The sequence below is a fragment of the Urocampus carinirostris genome, chromosome 6 (genome assembly GCF_059441175.1).
Source record: "Urocampus carinirostris isolate Australia breed hairy pipefish chromosome 6, RoL_Ucar_1.0, whole genome shotgun sequence".
In the NCBI taxonomy this organism is placed as follows: domain Eukaryota; kingdom Metazoa; phylum Chordata; class Actinopteri; order Syngnathiformes; family Syngnathidae; genus Urocampus; species Urocampus carinirostris.
Genome location: NC_142354.1, coordinates 25,647,809 through 25,669,921, shown reverse-complemented (window position 1 = coordinate 25,669,921; position 22,113 = coordinate 25,647,809). Strand labels below are relative to the sequence as shown.

Genomic DNA, 22,113 nt, shown 5'->3' with positions numbered 1-22,113 from the left:
GCTCCAGCCCCCCCGCGACCCTAATAAGGATAAGCGGTACAGCTAATACGATGAGAGATGGGAATAATGCTGGTCGCTAGATGGAGTGTGAGCATAATAATTGAGCAGTAAGGAGAGTGAAACTTTGTAACAAAAAAGGTTCAATACGTCACTGTGAAGAGAAAGGAATGTAGGGAGGAAAGCCCTTGAGCAGACTTCCCGGCACTAAAGCAAAGGCCATCTTGCTTAATAGTTAGCATGCCCCTAGAGGATACATTTGTTGCAAGAATACAAACAGCCCCTGGCTATAATCTTTGGCGTCAAGGGACTTTTGATGATATAAAGGCACATTCAAACTATCATGGCAAGTCAAGTCAAGCTGCGTCGTGGCTGTCATAGACTTTCTGGACTAGTTTACAGGCTGGGGGCGTCGCTGCTGTCATGCACTTTCCGGACAAATTTTCAACATCTTACCTAGTGTTTACTATGTTTGTGTACTGTAATGCTAAATGTAATTCACTCTGGTCATCCTGGAAGAGGGATGACCACTTGTGAGGTCTCTTCTCAAGGTTTCTCTTTTTCCTCACGCTGAGGTTTTGAGTTGTTCCTTGCCTGCATGTTGGTTTAAGATCAGGTAATTGTCATTATAATCCTGTGCAGTCCTTTGAAACATTTTTGTGAACAAGGGCTATATGAATAAATTTGACTTGACTTGATTCTTTCTTTTTCTTGCTTGCTTTTTTGCTCTCTGGAACTTTTTTCATTTATTTTTTTCTTTTCTCCTTTCTTCCTTTTTTCTTTCAGTCTTTTTATATCTGAATCTTCTCATTTCCTTTTTACTTGCTTTAAAACCTTTTTTTTCCTTTTTTATTTCTTTTTCAATTTTTCCTTGTTGTCTACGTGTTTCTCTTCTTTCAGAAAGTATTGAGGTTTGTTTTGGTCACTTTGAGTCTATAGTTTTTTTCCCCCTTTGGGTTGTGTAGCACTCATTTTTTTTTTGCACTACACTACACAATACAGTGACATCTAGTAATAAAATAATTCACACTATCCCTTTTACTTTCATGTTAAAGAATGGACATGAGTTTGAGACCATTGAGCCAAGAAGGACGGACATACAGACAGACATTTAAGACTTTTAACCTGGCCAAGAGGGCGGCACGGCGGCGCAGTGGTTAGTGCATGTGCGGCACAGTTCTAAGGTTTTGGGAAACTGTGTGAGTTCAAATCCAGCTACCGGACTTCCTGTGCGGAGTTTGTATGTCTGCCCCGTGCTTGCGTGGGTTTCCTCCCACATTCCAAAGAAATGCATTTCAGGTGGATTGGCCGGTCCAAACTGTCCCTAGGTGTGAATGAGGGAGCGAGTTGTCTGTCCCTGTGTGCCCTGCGATTGGCTGGCAACCAGTTGAGGGTGTCCCCAGCCCACTGCCCGATGATTGCTGGGATGGGCTCCAGCACCCCCGTGACCCTACTGAGGATAAGCGGTGCAGCTAATGAGATGAGATGAACCTGGCCCAGACAGACAGACGAATAGTCATGTAAGACCTATAAATCGGCCGAGATAGATGAACCGACGGACATGTTAGACCTATATACTGTCCAAGACAGACAGTCCCTTCGGACTTTTTTTTAAAAATTGCTCACCAGTTTATTATTGTGATTTTCAAGTAATATGCTTTTTTAAATGGTTGACCCAGCTTTCAATAACCAACCTGATAATAGTATAGTAACAAAATATCATTTTAAAATGCAAAATTATTTTAAAAATGCATTTCAAATTGGGTGCCCTTAGCGCTAATGAGTGACAAAAGTAGCATTTGACTTGGAAAAGGTTTGGAGACCCTTGCGTTAAACAGTGAAACACCGCCCCCTTGTGGTAATAAAATCAAAGCGCATGTGCTACCTGCCGATTACTTGGTGCTAATCTTCCTTGGAGGTGTGTTTTGTTTTGGTCTTTTTTTTCGGTCTTGAGAAATCTGCGGAGGATTTAGTCAAGCACAACCAACCAACAATCATGCCTTCTTTTTTCTTGAAAGCGTGCAGGTTTCTTTGCTCGTGTGTGTCTTTTCCTCTGCTTGTGGCGGCGTCGCTGGGCTTGCTCGCCCCTTACAAGCGTCTCTTTCCCCGGTTCGCCTACGACATGACGTTTTCGTACAACCATAAAATGAACCGCGCCAAGAGGGAACTCTTTCGGAACGTGAGCCGCTTCGCCGACCGCGACGGCTCGCTGCGCCTGCTGGAGATCGGCTGCGGGAGCGGGGCCAACTTCCAGTTTTATCCGTACGGATGTACGCTGCTCTGCACGGACCCCAACCCTCACTTCGAGAAGTTCTTGAGGAGGAGCATGGAGGCCAACAAGCACCTCACCTACGAGGACTTTCTGGTGACTTCTGCGGAGGAGATGAAGGAGATTGAAGACGAGTGTGTGGACGTGGTGGTGGCCACCTTGGTTCTGTGTTCGGTCAGGGACGTCAAGATGGTCCTGAAGGAGGTTCGCCGCGTCCTCAAAAGTGTGAGTGGACATGTGAAGGTTGGGTGAAAAGCTGACTATTTCTGTACTGCAATTAGACCACTGGTGTCAAACAGGCCCCCCGTGGGCCAGATCAGAACCGCTAAGGGATTGAATCCGGCCGACAACACTCAGAGAAGTGCAAGAGAAAAACAAGCTGCAGGTTGAAATATGTCAACTTGATGTTGCCAAAGAAAGGTGCCTCGAACAAAGACACTGCACTTGTATTTCTCTCTCTCTCTCTCTCTCTCTCTCTCTCTCTCTCTCTCTCTCTCTCTCTCTCTCTCTCTCTCTCTCTCTCTCTCTCTCTCTCCCTTTTCCACCCCTTTTCATCCACTCTCTGTCTCTGTCTTTCACTCTCTGTGTCTCTCTTTTTCTCTTCCTTTGTTGCTCTTTGTCTGTTTCATCCCTGTGTATTTTTAACTTCTTTTGCTCTAACTTCCTTTTTTCCTTTTCTCTCTTTTCTCTTTCTCTATTCCTACCCTTTGTGCTTTCTTTTCTCTCCTTCGGTCTTTCTATTTCTCTTTGTTTTTTATTCTTCCGCTCCCTTTCTTTCTCCCTCTCTCACGACTCCTCTTTTTAGCTCTTGTTTCTCACACTCTCTCCCTCTCTCTCTTTGTGCCACCCTCTCTCCTTTTCCCTCCCTCTTTCTCTTCTTTTTTTATCTCTCTTTGTCTTTCTCTTTAATCTACTAGTCCGGCCCCCAACTGAACGTTTGTTCTATCGTGTGGCCCCAGAGTTAAAATTATTTTGACACCCCTGAATTAGACACTGGATTTATCAAAGGGGCACGGAGTCATTCTTGGCCACTAGATGTCACTGTATTGTGTAGTGCAGGGATGTCAAACTTCATTTATCTCAGGGGCCTCATGGGAGAAAAATCTCTCTCGCAGGGGCCGGGGACTTGAAAATTAACGGCATAAAAACAGGACTTGGCTGGAAGGTTGGGGATCTTTTGGAGGCTCACTCTTAAATTATGATTCAGGGCTGTAACATTTGACTATAAAACAATTACTGAGGGTTTTTTTCCCCTCATTTTTTCTGTCACTAAGATTTAATCTATTGTATCTTGTTTATCAACTGTGCATTTGTTTGCATTGTATATAGCACCTTCTGGTGGTTAAAAAACATGATATTAAGTCAATTTCTGATAGGGATGGGGGTGCTGTGTGATTTCACCCGCATGCTGCTTGTTTTCATTTATTCCAGGATGAAAATGGTGAAAGTAAGAAAATAACTGGTTAAATACAGTCTAAATGCCAACCCCCCCAAAAATGGGAGTTTATTTGAGCGCTTTTAAAAATGACACAAACATGCACACAGGCCGCTTGAGAATCCAATGATGGTTTCAGCCAAGATGGCGCCAGCAAGTAGAATATTTTTGAAGGTACAGACACCCCCTCTAAGGAAATAACATCAAATGTTCTCTCGTTGATAAATGGTGGTCTTCAAAAACAGCTGCAGTGGACAACTTGCTTTGCGAGTGATATCAAGTTTTGGCGTCATCGAGTGGACATATTTAAAACTGCAGGTCATTATGACTTTTTTCTTTTATGCTTATCACAACATTGTTTTATAATAATAATAATAATAATAATTTCCTTTGTATTGTCATTCTTTGTAACAATGTACACAGAACGAAATGTCGATACACCTGACCCGTTTTAGCGAGTCGATGCAGCCGCAGCCAGAGGGCGCCGCCATTATACCAATTAGGTATGTCTCGGCCGAGGCGCGAACCAGCGACCTCCCAGTCTCAAAGCGGGCACACTACCATCTAGGCTACTGAGCTGGTAGCAGGCCGGATTAAATTTCTTGGCAGGCCTGATCTGGCCCACGGACCATACATTCGGCAACACTGTTGTAGTGCAACGGAAAACGAGTGCTAAAAAGAACAAAGTATACAAACTGTGGGGACTCACAGTGACAGAACTGCACAATTTTACTTTTATTTCTCCCCATGTCAACAGCATAAGGCTTTTGGGTCTTTGGGTACCTGTAGCATAGAGGTAGGCAAACCTTTTTCATCACTGTCATTTTTTTTCTCATTTCTATTTTAATATGCAAGCAAGACATATTGTATTTATTTTAATATCAAATGAAATCAGTCTCATCGAGCTGGTTGAGAGTGCTATACTAACAAGGATTCACCATTTTTCCTTGACAACCGAGGGCTATCAGTCTCGTATACCCTTTCTGAAATAAGTTACCTTCAATTGCTAATTTGATACATAACTACATCTTGCATCCATTTTCTGTGAACATAGCCCAATGTTAGTTTTGAAATCAATTTCTCCAAAATCCAGGGTTGGTACACCTTATTTTATGGCTGAATTAAAGTTCCTTTTGAGGACGTTCAAAGCTGATTTTCCCAGTGCCAGTAAAGGTAATACAGACCCGAGCAGAAGAACAGGAGCGAAAACCTTAGTTTCAAACCCCAAACCTAGCCCCAACTTTATTACGAAACCCTAAAATTTGTTTAAAACTAACTTGTAGCCTAAACCCGATCTCCTAACCCTAGCTCCAAACCCATTTTGGAACTCTACATTAAGTCTATAACCCTATGGAGCTCAAACCCTAGTTCCCAACCCTAGCCTTACACCTAATCCTAGAAATAACTTTAGCCCTAACCCAGTGTCTGAAACTCGTGTCAAAAAGTTACCGGACACCAGGGCAGACAACTCTGAAAAGTTGCCTGCCCCATTTTTCCCAACTTGAAACACAATAAGACGACTAATCACAAAAAAACACATTGCTGCAAAGTATTAAGGATTGATTATCAGAATATATAACAGAAGAACACTTTAAAGTTAAGTTTATTATAAATCTACTTATAACATTCATTCCATGTATATGACATCGCTGTTTTCCATCTACCATCAGATGAACCTGGATTTACTCATCTACATTTATGCAATGTTTGCGTTGCGTCGTCTGCTACAAGCCACGCAAACTCCTCCTTCCACAATGCTTTTACTTTATGTTTACGATTTGTAGCGTCGTTTTTTTTTTAGCTTCTTTTGAATATTTCTTCTGGGGCTGAGGTTTTGGCTTGATTCCTGGCCACTTTACCATTTTTCTTGTGTTCTCCGTGCGTTGGAAAATGATATGCAAATGCACGACCTTATAAGGCTTGGGAAGGTCCAGAACGACGAAGTCATCGGCTGCAGAGTATGCAAATTGCTAAACGAACCGAAATTCCCAAACCGAACAAAGATTTCAAAATCAAAATAAAGCAAATGTTTGATTTGACAAGAAATATTTTGCTTTTTTTTTCCTTGAAAAAGTTGTGGTCACCCGGGCAGAGACGTTGTGAAAGTTGTACACCCGACGTAAAAACTGGACGCCCCGGGCGTCAAGCAAGACGTTATTTCAAACAGTGCCCTAACCCTGTTTCTAACTATAACCCTAGCTTTGACCTATTTTGGAACCCTCCATTTAAGTTAGAACCCTAGTATGGAGCTCAAACCCAAGTTCCTAACCCTAGCCCTACAACAACCTAGCTGTAAAAGTAACCGATGCCTTAAATCAGGGAAAGTGGTGTCAATAAAATTTTGTTTTTAAATGTGTTGTCTTGAAACAGATCACATCTGAGGGACACAAAAAGACGTCTCCATTTGATAAACCATTGCTCGTGGAAAGTTTCTGTGGTGCCTATTTGCAACAATGTCTTAAACAATATTGATGGTTTTTAGTCCGTATAAAATGGTCTCATTGATGGATTATATTTATTTTAGTAGTTTTTTTAGGTTATTTGTAATTGCAGTTTTGAACTTGTCATTTTATTCATTGATTTATTTCTATTATAATAACTTCAGTTTTCTCGTTGAGTTTTGCTTTCTTTGTGGGTTTTTTTGGGTCTGTAGCTTTAACTCTGGAGAAATCATGGCAAACATGTTTGCTCATTTTAGTTATAATTATGCTACTATATTTGCACAATTATTTACTAGTAAGTGAAAGTAAACCCTAGTTCCTAACCCCAAGCCTACACCTAATTCTAGTTGTAACCCTAGCCACAACTCTATTTCAGACCACTAAATTCAGTTCAATACCCAAATACGGAGCCTAAACCTTAGCTCCTAACCCTAGCCCAACACCTAACCTAAGAAACATGGCAACGATTATAAGCATTGACAAGCGCTTCACCTACAAATCAAACACTTTTCAAACCTTGAAGACACAGTGTTAAAATTCAAGAATTTTTAAGGATTTCAAGCACCTGAACAAACCCTAAAAATCTCGTAAAAATCGTTATTTTAGAACAGGGCGGTCATTTCTTGGGGTGTATGCTTGCTAGATAGCAGCACAAAACCGGACAAAATCTTGCAAACCTGCAAACAACAGTGATGTAAAAGAAATTAAAAATAGTACAACCAATAACCTATCACTTGATTATTTTACAAATATTTTATTACAGAAAATAATTGCAGTTTCCACAGTTTTAACATCGAATAGTCCAAGCACGGTCGAGTTTAGCACGCTCGTCTGCCAGGCTGCACACAAAAAAACGACGCTGCCGTTATCGTTACATGAGCGGTTACATTTCATCTTGCGGTGTGAAAAGAAAATTGTACAAAACAATATTGTATTTATCTTGCAGGGTGGTGCTTTCTACTTTTTGGAACATGTGGTGTCAAAGCCTTCAAGCTGGACTTTCTTCTTGCAGTACACATTGGAACCTTTGTGGTCTTACATCGGAGACGGGTGTAGAATTACGAAAAACACATGGGAAGACATCGAGTCGGCGGGTTTTTCACAGCTTCACCTGAAACACTTTGAAGCCCCGGTCACTCGGGTCATACGACCGCATATTATGGGCCATTGCATCAAGTGAAATTCCAAACTGCTTCTTCTCAGACATTTCTTCAGTTTTGAGTTTTTGTGATAAAAAAAAAAAACGGAAAAATACTTGTATTATTTCTGAAAACCCATTTTGTGTTAATATTATAAGAACGGCCTAAAGTGGACTTAAAGGGACAGTGTGTATCATTTGACCATTCAGGTGCTGCAGGGCTCTAAGAATCAATTCACCGTAAATTTCAGCACCCGATTAATAGCCGCATGAACAAATTTAAGGGAGAAATACAATGTTAAGCTGCAGTCTTCAACAGCCTAATTGTACTCGTTCACGTCCATTTTTTAAAAATCAGCGGGGAAATGTCTAGGAGAGAAAAGTGACACATTGTTTGCGGGCTGTGTCTGCAGCCTAATATCAACTTGTATGAATTAAATTGGCATGAACATGGACGCACGAGTGTGACAAAAACCTTGTACGGTACTAAAATTCAGAAGCCTGATTTGATACTTTTATGAACACTGGGGATCAAAAGTGTTTTAGTACCATTAGTACCAGTAAAGACCCAATAAAATGTTTATGTAGTCGGTACAGCCTTCACTTGAGATAACTGTGGAACAGTAAAGAAGGTATTACATTTTTGACAAGTTGTCCTCTAATTTTTATCTCCATGTAGCAGGATTTATGCTCCCCCATCCCTTGCGCATGACTACGTGATAGAGAGGGGACAAAGTATTAAAAATAAAAAAATTAATATCAGGATTCTGAATTTTAGTCGGTAATATACATCGAGTTTGGTTCAGAGAATGTCTTTGACGCATCCGTGCGTGTGTGTTAGCACCGATTTAATTAATATGGACTGCTGTGTTTTAATCGTGGCACAATGTACTTTTCTGTACAAGACATATCTCCGCTGATTCTGACAAGATCACGATCTTAGTCTATAGGGACAATAGGAGTCTTGTTCATTCATTTGCGTCACTAATTGAAGAGGAATATGGCCACCAATGAGATTCATAGTTACTCCCGTGGTTAACCTACGCTTCATTGAATTCCTTCACCTTGATATTCAGAGCACTTGGCAGAATTCGCAACGCTTTGTTTTGATTTAACAGTTGAGTTCCTTGGTCCGCACCATTGCTAAGCCAGCTGAAGGGCCCAGCACGCAACCAAAATCACTGCCGACACAAAAAAGAATACGCAGCATTGTGTTATAAGCAGGGTTGGGTAGGGTTACTTTAACTGGATTACTTTCAATTACTTTTGGATTACTCTAATACCAAATATGCTAATAAAAGACAAAAGAAACTAAATATGAATAAAATGATGAATCACAACACGTGGTAAGCTTTCTCTCCTGGCTTTGATCCCCGGCAAAACTAACATAAAATGTGACAAAAACAAAATGAAAATAAATCCAAACAGCTTGCCAACATCATTTTTGCTGTTCCATTACTCCCCAAGCCTGCACAAAATTTAGTAATTGTATTCATATTTAGTTTATTTTGTCTTTTATTAGCATATTTGGTATTGGAGTAATCCAAAAGTAATTGAAAGTAATCAAGTTAAAGTAACCCTACCCAACCCTGGTTATAAGCAACAGTGTTTAAAATGTAGAAAAAATATAGCTTGTAGTGCAGAATTTACAGTAAAGAGAATGGCCCAAGGATGACTTTAAGGGACAATTGTATTATTTGATCTAGATATCGCTCTTATTAGCTTGAGCTTTATGGGTTTCACACAAGAAAAGCTGATAAAAACAGCTGATGATTTTTAACTGATGCTCATGTTATGTAACATAAGTGCACATTTCTCAGCCATAAGTATTTTAAAAATGCATGATGAAAAAAAAGTCTTTTTGCCTTTAATTTAACCTGACATTTACCACTAGAAGGCGCTGAATAATACACACCGTCACTTTAAAAGAACCAGTGTGAAAAGTTAGCCTTTGCCTTGCTCGGATGCCAAAAAAAATCAACCAAAAACAGAGGGAAAATATATATAATTTACTTACATTATCAGAAACATTTCATACATTGTTCTACCTTTCGGCCCTACCGTGATGAAAATAATCTGGAAAACATTTTTGCACAGTGTTATCAGATTGATACGGCCAATGAAGCATTACACAATGCTTCGGTTACCCTTTATAAATCCCATTGCACACAAGCTGTAACATTTCCCTGTTTTGGATGCAGCAGAGGAATTTCTGTGTAGCAGACATCTTCACTCCAGACTAATACAGTCGATTCAGTAAATGCTGCCGGCAGATGTAAAAACCACCGAAAAGCGTCTTTTAAAAAAAAAAAAAGAAAAAAGAATGAAACAACTTTTAGAAAATTGAGAGCCGCAAAGCAAAAGCTCATAATTTCAAACCTCCCAGTTTAAAAATATACACAACTATAAATGTTATAGCGTTAGTAAATTACAAAAAAGCTGGAAAAACATCCTTTTTGTGTGTGTGTGTAGATATATGAAGCATTGTTACCAGAACACTGAGATTAAAAAGGATAATGGACGTGGACCTCCAGCGTTCCCCCGAATCATGATGAAAGCCGAGCGCTGTTCCTGCAGTCTCTGCAGTTTATCCGTTTTTCACGCAATAAAGTTCCTTTAAGCTTTTGATTTCCTCGATCAGGGTTTTGTTTTGGTTCTCCAGCACCGCCACTCGATTTTCCAGGCATTTGACGTATTCTTTTTTCTTCCGCCGACACTCGCGGGCTGCTTCCCTGTGAGAAAGTAAACGACGCGTGAAAAAGCATTTGACAATAACGTGTGTGTATGAAAAAGTATCTGAATCTTGTGGTAATTCTGACATTTCTGCATAAAACATCAAATGTGATATGATCTCTGTAAAAACCACATCAATAAAAACTGTCCGCTTTAAAACCAAACGTTTAAAAGGTTTTTGTATCATAATAAAGATAGCATGGAAACAATGGCAGAATGGGGAGGAATAAGTAACTAAACCACCATATTTAATATTTTGTGCCGCCTGTCTTTGGCAGCAATAACTTCAACCAAATGCTTCCTGTAGCTGCAGATCAATGTGGTATTACTCAAGACTAATCTTGGCCCATTCTTCTATCCAAATTTGCTTCACTTTCGCCAGATTCCTTGGATGTCTGGCATGAATCGTTGTCGTGAGGTCATCTCAATGGAGTTCAAGTCTGGACTTTGACTTGCCCGCTTCAAAATTGTGTATTTTGTTCTTCTGAAATAATTGTGAAGTTGATTTACTTACGTGTGTACTTCTTGTTTCAGCATCAATTTTCTTTTTGGTTTCAAATGTCACACATTAATTTATTGCATTAATGATTGCAAGTTGTCCAGGCCCTGAGACAGAGAAAACAGCCCCAAACCATGACGCACCCTCCACCATGCTTCACAGCAGGGATGAGGTGTTCCACACATAGTGTTGTGTGTTTCTCCCCAAAAATCAAACTTTGGTTTCATCAGTCTGCAACATATAATGCCAAAACTTCTGTAGAGTGGCCAAGTCCCTTTTTTTGAGAACACTAAATAAGCGACAATATTTTTTTTTTAGAAAGCAGTGATTTCCTACGGAGAGTCCTCCCAATGAAAACCATTTTTGCCATTGTTTTTCATATAGTTGACTTGTCCACAGATATTAGACAATGGCAGTGATTTCTGTAAGCCTTTAGCAGACACTATGATTCTTTACCTGTTTTTAGCGAGTCGAATTTCCCTCTTCATAGTGGGATCTTCGCTTTTGGTCTGAGGCAATCCCATGGACGAAGCCATCACCAAAGCCTGGGGCAACGAGCCCGATGTGGGTGTTGAGCGGATCTGGTATGTTTGTACTTCCCCCCCTGCATCATAGAAAAAGACCTGATCATGACTGTGGTCACTCGTGAGATGGCATGAGAACAAGGGTCAGGTGTGACCGTTTTTAATCACAGGAAAATTCCTGGAAAATCGGAGCCACTAGCTGCTACTTTTTTTTTGCTAGATTTTCAACAGCGCGGCTTCGAATGCAGTGCGGCTCATTCTTTTTTTTGTGGCGGCACAAAGAAAAACTGCGGGCTGCTCTTTTACACAACGCCTGCGCTCTAAGTACAAACACTTTTGTGACAGCTGAAAACAGTTATAATGCCCTTCAAGAGAGCAAAACAGTACAGTAAATCAAGTCCTCAATTTACACATCCGTATTAAAAAGCAGTGGAAGTTATCAATAATACTACACTGCTCTGTCCGCATCATTGGCATCAATGCCCTTTCGCTGAAGTTTCCTTTAATCCCAGACGAACAATAACCAGCACGAATGCAATTTGTCTATTACCGCGGAAACCACCAATGACAACACAAAAGACTGCTTCCTTGTCTGTGTTGCAATCTGGCACTATTCTCCACAGTATGATTGCCTTGGTGCTGTCATATAAAAATAAAGGGCTAATATTTTAGGGGACACAGGCCTCATTTATACTTTCTTTGGCATAAAGTTAAATTTAAACTTGATTCGTAACACTCCGGTTCGCACCATCTCTAATGGTCACATGATCCGAAAACATTAGGGATTGACCAATATGGGACCTCTAGAAAACACTAGCGTAAACAACATGCAGTACAGCTGAAAACGGCTTATGGTGCACTTTTGGGGTATTACAGCCAAATTACCCACACAATTTGGTGGACAGGTACGCGAAATGCTATAGACTGCGGCTTAAAATCCCATGCTGCTTGTCCAAAGTCAGAATTTACACTTGTTATTAAATTAGAGCATTCGTTTTTAAATCAGGTGCGCTCTGTAGTCCAAAATTTGAAAATACACGTAGAGAAAATCCACCCATGTTTATCCATTTCAAAAGTCAACCATTTTGTCGACTGAAAATGAGATCACAGTTGCTCATGTGATGACCAGTCACAGCTCACATAGGTTCGGTCAAATGACGGGTGCAATCAAAATTATGACTGGCTGTGAGCTGACCATTTGTGACAACATTTCCAGTTGATAGCTAAATGGAAAACAGGGGGCTTTTCCTATGATATCAAATATCCACCAACTAAAATCACCACTCACCCTGCACGACAACTTGGTTACTCGGTACCAGTATCTGCTGGCCGTCGGGAGTCTGAGCATACTGGAGGATCGTAGTACCCTGCTGGCCTCCCGTCTGGTTGCCCATAGCAACCTGAAGTTCCTGAATGCCATCGGGTCCTGGATTTGTCAGCTGGATCGTTCCATTAGGAGTCACAGTGACTAAAAGGACCACAAGGTGTTAGCATTAAAATCTGTAAACCAAATGTTACACTGGCGAATACATGTCTGCGTTCCGTACTGTACTGGCCGGTGGTGGTCTGGTAGATGGGTGCAGGTATGGTTACACCTGAAACGCCCGAGGTTGTCGAGCTGTCCTTGCCCTCACTGTGCGGGACGCCCTCAGACGAAAGGTCATTTAGGATTTTTCTATAATTGAATGAAGACAAGAAATATAACACGCAGATAGTGAAAACATTGTTAAGTTAACGTGAGCTTTTGGCATTCTCACCTGTACGATGGTCTTCTGGCTAGGAGCTCTCTAGTCTTTTGAGGGGTGGTCCCACTTTCTGACGACTCCTGTGAATCTTCACTATCTGAACCCTTTATTGGAAAAGTGTTGGGGAAATCATTAGCACTGAGAATCAACAATATATGTTCAAGTTAAGGAATGGGCAAACGTTTTCAGTCAACGGTCGCATTGGGTTGAAGAAAGGGGGTCAGGCCAGAGAAAAAAAAAACAGCTGATTGATGTATTTATTATTTTTATATAGGGATCAGCAACCCAAAATTTTGAAAGAGCCATAACAGACCCAGAAACAAAAAACAAACATGTCTGGAGCCACAACAACAACAAAAAAAGCCGAATAAAAACCTATGTCAGGGATGTGATTTGACCAAAGTGAAATTATCTGAAAATTAGCCGGGGGTCTGGGGGCCGCGGGCACCCAGCTAGGTCCAGGGCAGTGCCCTGTTTGAGGGACAAGTGGGGCGAAGCCCCCCGGAGCTCATGGGTTTTCCGTGTTTTTAAGTACTTTCAATGCACTCAGATGACAAAGAAATAGACAAAACAACAGCATAAATTTTCAATGTATATTGAACTATCCCATATAAAATTACAGTGTTAGTCAACTCAAAATCAGTCACATTAAAAAACATTGGACTGCCTTTGCTTTTAAAAACTATCACTGAGAATATCATCATATCTAACTAATGTGATTACTAAGTTAACACATAAATCATGTTGAAGAGTTCAAATTTCATGAAGAAATAATTGTATCATGACCAAATGAAAAGTAACTCATATTAGAACATACCACAAATGTCTTTGTTATAGCAGAAGATGTTATCTGTCGGAGTCATGTGCATACACAATGAACTACTAAATCACTGGCCATGCAGAAACATGAAATTCATTCAAAGTTCTGAAATTTATATTTTCTGTCACATTCTAGATGAATTATAACATCACTTAATATCACAAATATTGTTTTCTATGTTCTACTCATTAAAACATTCAACATATTTACAGGAATATACAAGTGTTCATTCTTGAGCACAATCCATTCACATGACACAAACACTACTTCCTCCTAGACTTCATTGCTTTGGAATGGGTCTTTCTAGCCTGCTTCTGTGCAGCTTTGATGGTAATTCTTGAGGCAGCCTTGCTCATTTGGGTGTCCTGTTTCACAGCAAGTTCTGTTCCTTTTGCAGACAACATAGCTGCTTCTGCATCCTTCTCCTCCCTGTACCTTTTGGAGGATGTCCTCAGATTTAGGCACAGTTTGGACTGCACAGGATCCATCAGAATGTCTTTCCTTCCAAAATGGCTGACAGAGGTGGTCTTTCTTGCTCTTAGGGCATATTTCACAGTCTGGATAGAACTGTATGTGGCTATGTCCATTCTGCATGCTTTGGGGTTCATGGTAGAATATCATACAAGTACTTAATTTAAAAAATATAAATACTGACAATAATTTTGATTACTTATAGGCTTAATAATATTTTTAAATTTCCTAAATCATATTTTAAATGTTATAATTAATTATTTTTAATAGCAGCGTATCCGAATATTTGATAAATGAAAATACAATAATTATAGGCCCTACAGTAAAGTGTTGGTGTAATGTACACATGAAAATCTATTATTGTAATTGTTAAATATTTATGGCCATTTTTATTACGTTATAATATTTTCGAAAAAAAGGGGAAAACTGTCAAATAAATTTGAAAAGTTAACCACCTACCTCAAAATTCACGACTCTATCAGCAACTGGTACAGGTTGTTGGGGTGGATACGTCTCTCTATTACCGCTTCCGATTGTGATGTCAATAAGGGATGGAGGCCGTAAAGTTTTGGAGTTTTCGTTTGGGCACCGAAACTTCCAGCGATGGAATAACTTGTTGTTCTTGACTGGAGTTCTTTCACGTGTTTTTTTGCTCTTTGCGTGACTTTCAAGAGCTTTGAAACCTCTCCCACCATAGTCAATGGTATCATGGCACCAAATGCAAAGCCCTTTCCCGGCACGATCGATTTTCCGAATAAAGTCACTGAACAAATTTGTCACAGTCTTCTTTCCAACATTTGTAGATAAGTCCTCCTCTAACCAGTCCCATCGAAACTTGTTTTTTACGATCTTATCAATTTCTTTAACTCGCGGAGCATCTTTGCGTTCGATCATCTTTCTTTAAACACCCGGCAAAAACGTGTGAGAAATGAACAATGGCATACTCCTATGCCTTTATAACAAGCGCGTTTATTGGTCAACACGGAGACTTCAACCAATCAGTTACGGAAACACTAAAATGGAATGCTGTAGAGACGAAATCGGATTTTTTACCACTTAAAAAATCGGAAATTTTTAATTTTTATTTTTGGAGATAAAAAAAGCGGAATTCCGCGAATTAGCGGAAAAATCACATCCCTGCTATGTTTAGATTGGAATTTAAAAAGTGATTCACACATATGAGTTATTCGTTCAATATTTAATACTTCTTCAAAAGAGGGGTCCATGCCTGCTTTGGCCCCAAAGTGCGCAGTACGGCACCAAAGTGCTTTTTTTGGCCGAGGTACGTGCGGGTGCCAAAATGCTGCGCCACTGTGTAGCTTCTGGTTTACTTTGGGATGAGTCCTTCAAAACAAGTTTGCACCTTGTCACTGCGGTACGCGCAGTGCCAAAGTGCAGTGCCAAAGTGTGTTAATCAGGTAAAAGTAGAGTAAATCGAGAATAATATCACTAAAGTATAAGTAAAAAGTAGTCATCCAAATAGTTACTTGAGTAAAAGTAATTGCACGCTGTGCAGACCCTCCTCAAAGGAAAAAAAAAGAAACCAAACAAAAAAAAATGGCAAGAGAGAAACTCTCCTCTGCGATTTTAGGGCCGGGTCTGGGTCCGGGCCCTAGATCCAACCTCTAATTCTCCCTCAACAATGCGCGCTCAGCTTAGCAACATCACACAGAAAGATGTGAATAGGTTGAACATACTTTCACAGAAAATTACTGTCGTGCGGGTGATAAAACAATTGTGATTGTACAGCATCATGGCAAGTAAACGTGTCCTAACCTGTGAAGTCTGCGGCGCTTGAATAACTGAGGACTGCGGAGACTGGATGACTCCTTGGACCTGAAGCTGGCCCCCTGGCAGCTGAACGAGGGTCACAGGAGAACCGCCAAGTGACATCTACAACAAACAGAACATCTTTTGTCTTCAAAACCCAATTGATTCCCTTGCCATTTTGTTCAAATGTAGGGAAAAAACTGTCTACAAAGAAGAAAATAACAATTCAACATTGCATTATGGTTTCTAATGTCTGCAGCATCTCTAATCCCTACACCCGTCGCACTGTTGTAGCAGACAAACCGAAATGAGGAAGATTAAAACAATTCGTTTGTGCGTAAAAAGGACAGTATTATTTAGCAAAAAAATTGCTCATAATACTGATTTAATTGATAGCAAAAACCATTATCTATTACAGGCACGTCAAACACACAACCCCCTTTGTATGATTTTATTCAGCCCGTCATAAATTTCAGAGTAAGTCAAAAAATGGTATTTTGATCAAAAAGCATGATTTTTTTTAAATGAATGCAAAACAAATACTCACTCTGGCTGCTAGAGGGCAGTAAACGATATACTCCCAGCCTGGTAGTTTAGTGTGATGAAGTCTCATCTTATTGCCCATGCACTGCTAAAACTTTTATTTTGTATTTCTATTGTATAATTAAGGCAAACATATTTTATTTAGTTTGTTTAGCGTGGTGAATTGGTTTAGGTGTAAAATTGCATTCATTCAACTGTTTAAATAAACCAGTTAACGCACGCAAGGGTAACCATGAAAAACGTTTTTCCCCTATTGTTTGTGAATATTATATCTTTCCCCCCATGGATTCTTTGTTGTTGACTTTAAATTTGTTGAGTTTATAAACAGTTTAAATTGTTTTTTGTACATCTGTAAAAATTATATTTTTTCCTGTGCTTTTCAGGAATAATGAGTTTCATGATTAGCTTTTTTTTCATTAAAAAGTATACTTTAATCTTGTATTTCATAGTTTATTTAAAGTTGCAATGAATTAAAAGTAAACATTTTTAATTTACATTTTTTGTGTCAAAGTTCAAAGTTTAAATCAGCTAAAGAGCCAGGGTGTCAAACACGCGGCCTGTGGAATTTTAGTTGGAGGCCACCGTCTAAATGTAGTTTTGGTTGTTTTTTTTCAGTCAACTTTCGTCATTTGGTGTCTTCTTTTTTTTTTTGCCTTTTTGATTATTTTTCATCAAAAAACAGTTCAATTTTTTGTTAATTTTTCATACCTTTGAGTAATATGTACTTTTTTCGAATTTCTAGTACTTGTACAAGACTTTTTTCATGCTTATCATTACTTTTTAAACTATTTGGTTTTGTTTCGGTACCCTATCATATTTTTCCCATACTCTTCTATACGTTTGTTATTTTTTTCATCTTCTGATAGTCGTTTTTCAAGCAAAGAGTAGGCAAGAGAGAGCAAGTTTAGAGAAGTTTGTTTACTGTTTCATTCATGCTTTGCGAGTAAAAGAGGCAACTGAATTGAAGTATATTTATTCCTGATTGATATTATTATTATTATGTTTTTTGTTATTCTGTGAGCTTTTCTTCTAAAGAAAAAAAAAAAACAAAAATCCTGGTCTGAGCCAAATTTCGGGTCCAAGTCAAACCTAAATTGTCGATAACTATATTCGAGTCAGCTTTTCTCTTGCTTTGTTTTTTAAAATAATCTACCTGCCATTGTTCTTTGCATCTCTCTTCTCCCTGTCCTAAAGTGACGCACGAGACTCTTAAGGATGTTCTTGCTGCTGTGGTTAATGGCCCAATTTCAACCAATCATAAGCTATGGCCTAAAAATGTTCCCTTCAGCTCTTGAAAAAAAATCCATGAATGATAGAAAATTGACGATCAATGCAACCACGGCAGAAGCTTAAATATAAAATACATTAATGTGCATGCGGTCTTGTTTGACCTAAATTTTGTTTAAAAAAAAAAAAAAAAAGACAGGATCCATTTTTTATTATAAATCACCTCCTTCTCCTGATTCCTCACAAATAGAATATGAAATTTTGGGTTTGCTTAAGGCTCTGTCCTGCAAGTCAAGTATGTTAATTGGTCGGGCTCGAGCAGTGTCGGGCTTTAATACACAACGGCCTGAGTCTGATCAGGCTAAATCTTTTAGGCCCCATCTTACCTATACTCTGATTCAAGTGGCCCCCAGGTAAATTGAGTTTGAGAACCCTGTTGCAGAGTGAAAAAAATGAATGCTTCTATGAGATAGTACTACGATAGATTCTTTAAAACTAATTGTTAAATCAATTTGTGGATAATGTTATATAATAATTGGTAATATATCGATTAATGCTTCATATATATATTTAAAAAAAACAACAACAAAAAAAACGGTCTAAAGAGCTGTTTGGGAGCCGAAAGAGCCAGCTCTTAGCCAAGCTGAAAGAGCCGGATCTCTAAAAAGAGTTAAAATGATCATTACTCATTCAGTGCCATAATGTATAAATACTTTTTCAAAAACATTGTTGCCCAATGCAAAAAACGCAAAATAAAAGTGTTTTATTAAAATTGTATTTTAAATAACTATTGTAAAGGCTTTTTGGCGCTACTGATGAGTAAGTGTCAGACCTCTGTGAACCATTTCTGTGTTAAAACCACTAGATGTCAGGAAAGGCTTAATCAGATTTTTTTTCAACACATTGAGGCACCCTCTTTGTTTTTTTCTCATGTTGTTCCCTCTAATTAGGGATTGAGAGCGTGCAGGTGACCTCCGAGTGACAAAAATCGAAAAAGCATGTCACCGGAAACACTGCGCTGAAAAGTTCTTGCATCGTTTATCAATATTTTAATTGTTCTTGCGATAGTGTTATTTTGAAAGAAAACTGTTGTTGTGTTTATGGAAAGCATTTTTTTTAAGATATTGGAAGCCTCACAAATGCACAAAAACACTGAAGTGAAAGTTCTACTTGAAATTCATTTTTTCACAAAAAGCTGTTTTTCTCAGAGGTGTTTTCAAGAAACTTAGCAGTATTCAACTTTTGTCTACTTACCAATGGTAAAAGCTAGAAACATACTTTTTTGTAGTGAATGATGAGGGTAAAGACTTTCTTTTGATCTGTCCTATGTCTATTTAATTACACAACAAAGTTTTCCGTAAGCCTTTAAAAACAAGTCAAAATGGCTAGCACCCACAATTCCCATTTGAGATAAACATCTGGCATTGAAAATGTCAAGTCATTTTGTGCATGATATTACATAATAATTAGTAATAAATCAATTAAAGAAACCGCCCAAAAATCTGAACAGCAGTTTGGGAGCTGAGCCAGTTGTTTTAGTGAACAGAGTCTACCAGTTCTCTAAAAAGAGATAGAATTCTCGTCACTGAATAATAAGTTTAGTGTTCTTTTCGAATGTTTGGTCCCGGGCCCATAACATCAGCAATAGGACCCACTATGTGACGCCCTAAGAACCCCCTTCGTCCTAAGACAAGTTTGTATGAGCGACATTTGAAAAAAATGGAGGTGAACAGGAGGCGTTGTCGGAGAAGGCAGGGCTGGGCAGTGCCCACCCACAGAAAAGGGGATGTAGAAAAAGTAAAACACAAGGAGAAAAAAGAAAAAGGGAAAATGAAGAAGTGAAAAAATAAGTAAAAAACTAGGGGGGGGGGGAAATTAAACAAGACTAAAAAGCAGAAAAAAGAAAATACAGATTTTTGGGGTCCCTTTATCAGGATTTTACCAATTATAACATTATGCAGATTTTTTTTTTTAAAGTCATGTTTATTTGTGACGCCCTTAATCACAAGGAGTATCAAAGGCCTGCAGAGACAACACACTATTGCAAACTACAGACTATTATTACACTATCCCCTGATCTAAAACCTACATGAGGGCAAGGAGAACACTCAGAAACTTCAACATGAGGAAAATCATTAAACCTTGAGAAGGGACCGCACATATGAGATCATACCCCTTCCAGGATGACCAGGCTGAAATAACAAATAATACACTGATTTTGTCAACAGGAAATATAGGTCATACATGAGCAAGAGAATTGAAGTTTGTTTTAAGCCTAGATTTAAACAGTTCCACTGAGTTTCCGGATCGAATCTTAGGGGGAAAAGCATTCCACAGCTCAGGGAACAAAATGGAGAACGCTCTCGAACCTGCGGATCTCTTCTTGGCTCTTGGGATCACTAGCAGACCAGCATTTTCATTTTTAATCAATTGATTGATTTACTGATCAAAGACAGAAACGCACTGGACATGGTTCTGATTTGAGGAGTTTAAAAATCTTAAATGGGACGGTGTTATCGTATACTAATGTCTGATCATCGTTTAGTTATATTTGAGGTGCTGTCTAAATGTTGTATTAAAAACATTATTCTATTCAGCTCGGTGTCCTAGGGGCGCCAGCCCCGAGACTGGGAGGTTGCTGGTTCGGGCCGGGTCATACCTAAGACTTAGAACATTGGTACCCATTGCCTACCTGCTTGGTGCTCTGCATTAGGCGTTAATTGGGGAGTTTGGTCACCTAATGAGTCCCAACACATTAGTTGGGTTGAGCGAGGGGGCTGGGAATCCCCTCCTCTGTATCAATCTCCCAGAAAGAGTCAGAAAAGACTCTAGCCACCCCCCACTAGGGGGAAAAGGCTCCGATTATATATATTTCTATTCAATTATAATAGAATTTAATTTTTCACTCTCCTGTGAACTTTTAAGTAATTTAAACGTTGAACCTTTTTAAACTTTATACTTTTTATACTTTGATACCTCGTATAGTCAACAGATTTAAAGTCAACAACACAGAATTCATGGGAAAATGCATATTGACTAATCAAGGGGGAAAAAGAAGGGTGCTGGCTGTCTATTGTTTTAAATAATAAAACCTGATGTCACATGCTAATGGATGTATTGTTGATTAAGAATAATGCGCATTAGTGCCAAGTAAACATCAATTGAGGCAAAAATAGTTGTACCCCCCCACACGATGCATTTCATATATACCCCCCTCCCTGAGATTCATGTCTGGTGACGCCACTGGAGGCAACCCAAACTGAAACTAACCGTGGTCAAACAAACTCGAGACTTGTTTAACTTTTAATACGAAATGACTCGAAAACGAAAGTGTACGCCGACTCATTAAAGCGCTCGAATCAACTTAGCGAGTTTTGCAACTGTGCTTCACAGGACGGACGAACTTGTTTAGGTCTCTGGTGAGCGAATGTGAGCAACTCTGTCACTGGCGTTCGGTTGGGCCGCGTCAAGAGACGTCAGCAACACGGGGGAAGACATTGAGACATGAACACAACTCCACCTTAACCCAGTTTGAGAAGCGCCAAGGAGTTATCGAAGCGGCAGCCGCCATTATGAACGCGGCGGACGACGCCAGCAAACCTGGGGGGGCGACTTACCTTTCAAAGGCCGCCAAACAGCTTCCGATCACGGCGTGGGCTTCGTCGAAGTCCTATTTCGACTTGGACACAATAATGAGGAAAGTTATTTTGAGGAATATTTTTGAACTCGGAATAAATGCAGGCGAAATGGCCAGACACAATAAGCTTGTATCCAGCCCGTGAAATTGTTAACAAATATCTAAGAGGAATAGTGGCCGACTGGGAAAAAAAAACTGACGTCATAAATTTGGGCCTCGTACGGCAGAGTCTCTGTGACAAAGTACGTCACAGAGCATGCCGCACGTCACTCCTCCTCCACCCGCCTCCTAGTCTTCTTCTAGCACTTGAGCGGAAGCTCCACTTCTATTGTTTTACTACAGCGCCTCTCGTGGACAACAAGCTCTTTACACGTTGGTTAACTACTGTTAAAAGATATCGCTTTTGGACTGGACGGATCTATTGAAACTGACAGAGATGTTATATAAGGAAGTTGTGAATATGCTTAATTGCTGTTAAGATTGTCGAGAAGGGTTGTTCAAACCTCACATTGTTTGTTTGCTGTTATTAGTGTCAATTAATTTGTTCAACCCCAAAAAAAATAAGCCAGGGGTCAGGAACCTTTTTGACCCAAAGAGCCATACAAGCAAAAAATGTTTTAAAAAGAAATTGAGAGAGCCACATCATATATTTTCAGACAAAATTGAAAAAACTGCCAAACACGCTCTCTAGACAAAAGCTAAGTCTTCAGCACATTTTTCACTGTGTGTCATTTGATGATTTAATCAAATGTATGAAATGATGAAAATGCCAAATCCTGGTTCCCAAATCAATGTAAATATGCCATTTACAATATGTCTTCCACCTTCAGTTAAGAGTGTTGAGGCAATGTTTTTCCATTAAAT

General features: G+C 39.4%; 2 protein-coding genes across 2 annotated transcripts; one reads left to right on the top strand and one right to left on the bottom strand.

Annotated features, from left to right (window-relative positions):
• Nucleotides 1-1,884: 1,884 nt before the first annotated feature.
• LOC148364380 (thiol S-methyltransferase TMT1A-like) lies at nt 1,885-8,017 on the top strand. The gene is made up of 2 exons (XM_088338444.1): nt 1,885-2,491; nt 7,089-8,017. Exons 1-2 carry the CDS (start codon nt 1,994-1,996, stop codon nt 7,320-7,322), a joined length of 732 nt encoding a protein of 243 aa, XP_088194570.1. The 5' UTR covers nt 1,885-1,993; the 3' UTR covers nt 7,323-8,017.
• Nucleotides 8,018-9,268: 1,251 nt separating this feature from the next.
• Nucleotides 9,269-21,537, bottom strand: atf1 (activating transcription factor 1). The gene is made up of 7 exons (XM_088338443.1): nt 21,230-21,537; nt 15,849-15,965; nt 12,794-12,885; nt 12,584-12,711; nt 12,325-12,504; nt 10,969-11,116; nt 9,269-10,012 (listed from the first exon to the last, which is right to left on the bottom strand). Exons 2-7 carry the CDS (start codon nt 15,963-15,965, stop codon nt 9,868-9,870), a joined length of 810 nt encoding a protein of 269 aa, XP_088194569.1. The 5' UTR covers nt 21,230-21,537; the 3' UTR covers nt 9,269-9,867.
• Nucleotides 21,538-22,113: the final 576 nt, after the last annotated feature.

Coding starts and splice junctions, on each gene's coding strand:
- LOC148364380 (XM_088338444.1), top strand. CDS start 1,994: ATGCCTTCTTTTTTCTTGAAAGCGTGCAGGTTTCTTTGCTCGTGTGTG. Junction 2,492..7,088: donor TTCGCCGCGTCCTCAAAAGT/GTGAGTGGACAT, acceptor TTTATCTTGCAG/GGTGGTGCTTTCTACTTTTT.
- atf1 (XM_088338443.1), bottom strand. CDS start 15,965: ATGTCACTTGGCGGTTCTCCTGTGACCCTCGTTCAGCTGCCAGGGGGC. Junction 11,117..12,324: donor TAACCAAGTTGTCGTGCAGG/GTGAGTGGTGAT, acceptor TCTATGATGCAG/GGGGGGAAGTACAAACATAC. Junction 10,013..10,968: donor ATTCGACTCGCTAAAAACAG/GTAAAGAATCAT, acceptor ACTTTCTCACAG/GGAAGCAGCCCGCGAGTGTC.